General features: G+C 33.6%; 1 protein-coding gene across 1 annotated transcript; it reads left to right on the top strand.

The window, feature by feature from the left end:
- Positions 1-844: 844 nt before the first annotated feature.
- Positions 845-3,066, top strand: LOC112458641 (repellent protein 1-like). Its single transcript, XM_025022383.1, has 2 exons — positions 845-1,186; positions 2,389-3,066. Exons 1-2 carry the CDS (start codon positions 845-847, stop codon positions 3,064-3,066), a joined length of 1,020 nt encoding a protein of 339 aa, XP_024878151.1.
- Positions 3,067-3,844: the final 778 nt, after the last annotated feature.

Here is a 3,844-nt window from a genome sequence, read left to right as displayed (position 1 = left end):
ACTGAGCAAAATAAAAAATAACTGAGCATTTTATATTATCCCTTTTTTAATTGTATCATACACAATTTTTTAGGTTTTTTTTGTACTTCCCTTCTGACCTAAAAACCAATATCCCACGGTTTGTTTTAATCTAATATTAGGCGTAATCATTGCAACTAAGGCAGTTCTCGCCTCAACTGGCTCGCGCGTGACTCCGTCGTCCACAACCCCTTTGAATTCATTTGCTGCTTTATCATAATGCATTTCAGGATTGAGACTAATCTCATCAAACAACACTGAGACAACTTTATTTGAAACAGGAGCATTTTTAAATGACTCTTGAATCAAGGACAAAATCTGCTCGTTAAAACCTGAATTAACAGGGCATCTTTTCTGATATTCCCTAAAGGTGGGGCCAGACTATGCGCGATTCATGGTTCGTGATTCGCGATTTGCTATTCGTATAAGATTCGTGAATAGTGTGTATAGGCAGATTCGTCGAATTCGCATCAACTGTTTACCATTCGCGCCGATTCGCCAGCGAAGCGCTTTTTCGATTCGTGGTTCGTGATTAGCGGTTCGCTATTCGTATAAGATTCGTGAATAGTGTGTATAGGCAGATTCGTCGAATTCGCATTCGCTGTTCACCATTCGCGCCGTTTCGCCAGCGGAGCGGTTTTTTGGCGAGATCAAAGAGCGTGAATCGCCACGAATGATCAATTCGTGTTGATTCGTGCGGTGTTCACACTGTGCATGTCTATTCGTATGTATCTTCGTGGTTCACGCTGAAAAGTCGATAGATTCGATTTACTCGATAGTCGATTAGAATTTAGGTTAGTTTGCTAGTTGCTGGCTAGCTGCAAGGATGGAAGCCGAATGGACAGAATGTCGCGTTCTTGCGCTTATAGAGGATATAAAGCAATATCCGTGCTTGTGGGATCCTAAAGACAAGGATTACAAAAGTAGAAATAGAAAATTTGATTGTTTAAAGATTTTAAGTGTTAAATATGAGTGCTCTCCTGTTGACATAAAGAAGAAATGGTCTAACCTTCTTCAATCGTATAGAGCATGTCGCCGTAAAATTAAATCTAGTAAAAAATCAGGAGCAGGACGAGATGACATTTACAAACCAACATGGTTTGCATTTGATCATATAAATTCATTTATGACAGACATGTATATTCCACATGGAACTTTAGATTCAATAGTAAGTATACCAATATATTTTTTAGATAAAATTTACGTTAACACTTTTAAACGTATAATTTAGCATGCATGAAATCTTAATAATTATAATTGATAGAATAAATAGTCTATCTGTCTCTACCATTAGCAGGGTTCGAAGAATATGTTGCAGAAAATAAAAACAATTAAAGTGAAAAAATACATTTTGTGTGTTACATTTTTATATATTGCTTGATTTTCAACTTGTTAAATATAATATAGAATTATTATGAAATAATAATGTTTAAGTAGAATTAATCATTTTGTCTTGCCACCCGACTTTGCCGTTTGTAACAAAGTATTCAGCAAACTCTTGACGCACAAGTTTTGCATTATTAGATGGCTTTCTGCCCTTTTTCTCCAAAGGTAAAAGAGAAGTCAATTCTGTAGTATCTTTTCTCCATAATCCTTCGATGACTTTACCATCCTTTTCGGTATCAAACGTTCCATTAGGCGCGTACATATCTTGAGAACTTTTGCTTCTTTTCAAAAAGTTATGCAATAGAACACAACATTCTGTAACAAGTGTTGCTCTTTCTGGGCTTAATAACATGGGTTTTCGTAGTACTCGGAAAACTGCTGACATAATTCCGAACACATTTTCTATGTATAATTCTTCGTGCCCGAGAATGTCTGTAGTTGTATGCTCTTTCTAGCGATATAGAATCATAACATCCAATAAAAGGAACCATAATGTTTTCTTTCAATGGAAACGCATTATCACCAAGAAAAACGTATGGAATATGTTTTCTTCTCATTGGCAGTGGTTCAGGTTCGGGCAAATTCAATGTACCATTTTCTAAATTCTTAAACAAAGAGGTATAACGGAATATACCTGCATCAGATATCCGTCCTTGACAACCTATATTACTATTTATTATACAGTAATCAGCATCACATAGCGCCATCAAAACGACACTAAATGTGCCTTTGTAATTATAGTATTCACTGCCACTGTGAACAGGTGATTGTATCACAATGTGTTTACCGTCAATTGAACCCAGGCAATGCGGAAAATTCCATTTTCTTTCAAAGTTTTGTGCTGTTTTTTTCCATTCATCGGATGTCGTAGGAATCTAAAAGAATAAATAAATAAATTGTGATTTTACTCTATCTATATAAAACATTGCTTTCAACTGTAATATATAATTTTATTGCATTATAAATGGCCTTTTTATATTGTAGAATCAAGAAAAAGACAGTGATGAGGAAAATAACGCTGAGATATTACAAAATGAAAACATTGAAACTAACGAAGTGGAAGTAATCGATATCGGTCAGACATCTACAAATATTAAACAGGAAGTAAAAGTTTTCTCGTCCCTGGAAGAATCGTCAAAGGTTAAAAAGAAGAAAAGACAAACACAAATTGATGAACGAATTGATGAAGCATATTCTTATCTAGCGGCAAAAAAAAGGAAAGAAGAAACATCAGAAAAACGACAGAAGGATGAATGTGATATTTTTGGAGAATTGATCGTTACTAAATTAAGGAAACTCGACGACTATACTCGACAATTAATTATGAACGACATAAACACTATAATGTTCCGAGCAACCATACAACCTACTCAGAATTTTCAACGTGATAATTTCACACAACCTAATACTTTTATTCAATCCCCGCTATCTCCCGTTTGTTCTTATTCAGTGCAATCTTCGCCAATTGTTTCATCCCAACCATCTCCTAATATTTCTTACACACCCCACCCATCTCCTAATACTTCTTACACACCCCAACCATCTCCTAACACTTCTTACACACCCCAACCATCTCCCAACTCTTCTTACACACCCCAACCATCTCCTAATACTTCTTACACACTCCAACCATCTACATCTGCTTCTCATACAGCGACTTAAAAAATAATCGCAACGAATTGTTTCCACGTACAATACTCTTTCAAAAGTTAAACAAAGAAATTCTTCATTTATATTCAGGATAAATATTCTAAAAAATCTTTTTATTTCTTTTGCAGATTTGATATTTTACATTAAAACTGGTTTAATTGACCGAAAATAAATAGTATAGTTTCCTTTTTTGTGTTTTCTTTCGTGTTTCGTTCTTTTTCACTTTTCAAAACATCCTACATTTTATATAACAAGAAAGATACGATAATGAAAATATAGTGAAATAATATTAATTTTATAATAAGAATTATTTTATATCTAAGTTTAATTTTATGTTATTTCATGAATTCTTTATTTACTACTTTAAATAATTTTATATGATAAGTATGAATTACATAAAACGCGGTTAAAATGTAATTTTGTTAACAATGTATCTGTAATGTACCTACATGTAAAATGAAAAATGTAATAGTAACATTTAAGGCGTCATTATTAATGTTTTATTAAGTAATTACATTATAATTGGAATAAAACGTATACAGCATATACAAGGCAAATGCCAATCATTTTAGAAATTAATTATATACAATATTACCTTTACTTGATCATGAAAGGCCTCTTTCAAAGCTTGACATACTTCAAACACGATGGACGATATTAGTTGTGGCGAAATTCTAAATAAATAGCTCAAACTTCGGAAACTGTCGCCTGACGCCAAGAATCTCAATGTTACTGCTAGTCTCTCTTTGGTTGATACAGGTTTTCTGAAATGAGTGCTTTGTTTAGCAAT

The sequence above is a fragment of the Temnothorax curvispinosus genome, unplaced genomic scaffold (assembly GCF_003070985.1).
Source record: "Temnothorax curvispinosus isolate PA1 unplaced genomic scaffold, ASM307098v1 QBEX01000868.1, whole genome shotgun sequence".
NCBI lineage: Eukaryota > Metazoa > Arthropoda > Insecta > Hymenoptera > Formicidae > Temnothorax > Temnothorax curvispinosus.
Note: the sequence above shows the minus strand (reverse complement) of the source record. Positions and strands in the feature narration are given on the sequence as shown.

What these genes read in the sequence shown, in the direction of transcription:
- LOC112458641 (XM_025022383.1), top strand. Translation starts at nt 845, where the DNA reads ATGGAAGCCGAATGGACAGAATGTCGCGTTCTTGCGCTTATAGAGGAT. An exon ending in ATGGAACTTTAGATTCAATA is followed by an intron (nt 1,187 to 2,388) that starts GTAAGTATACCA and finishes TTTATATTGTAG; the next exon opens with AATCAAGAAAAAGACAGTGA.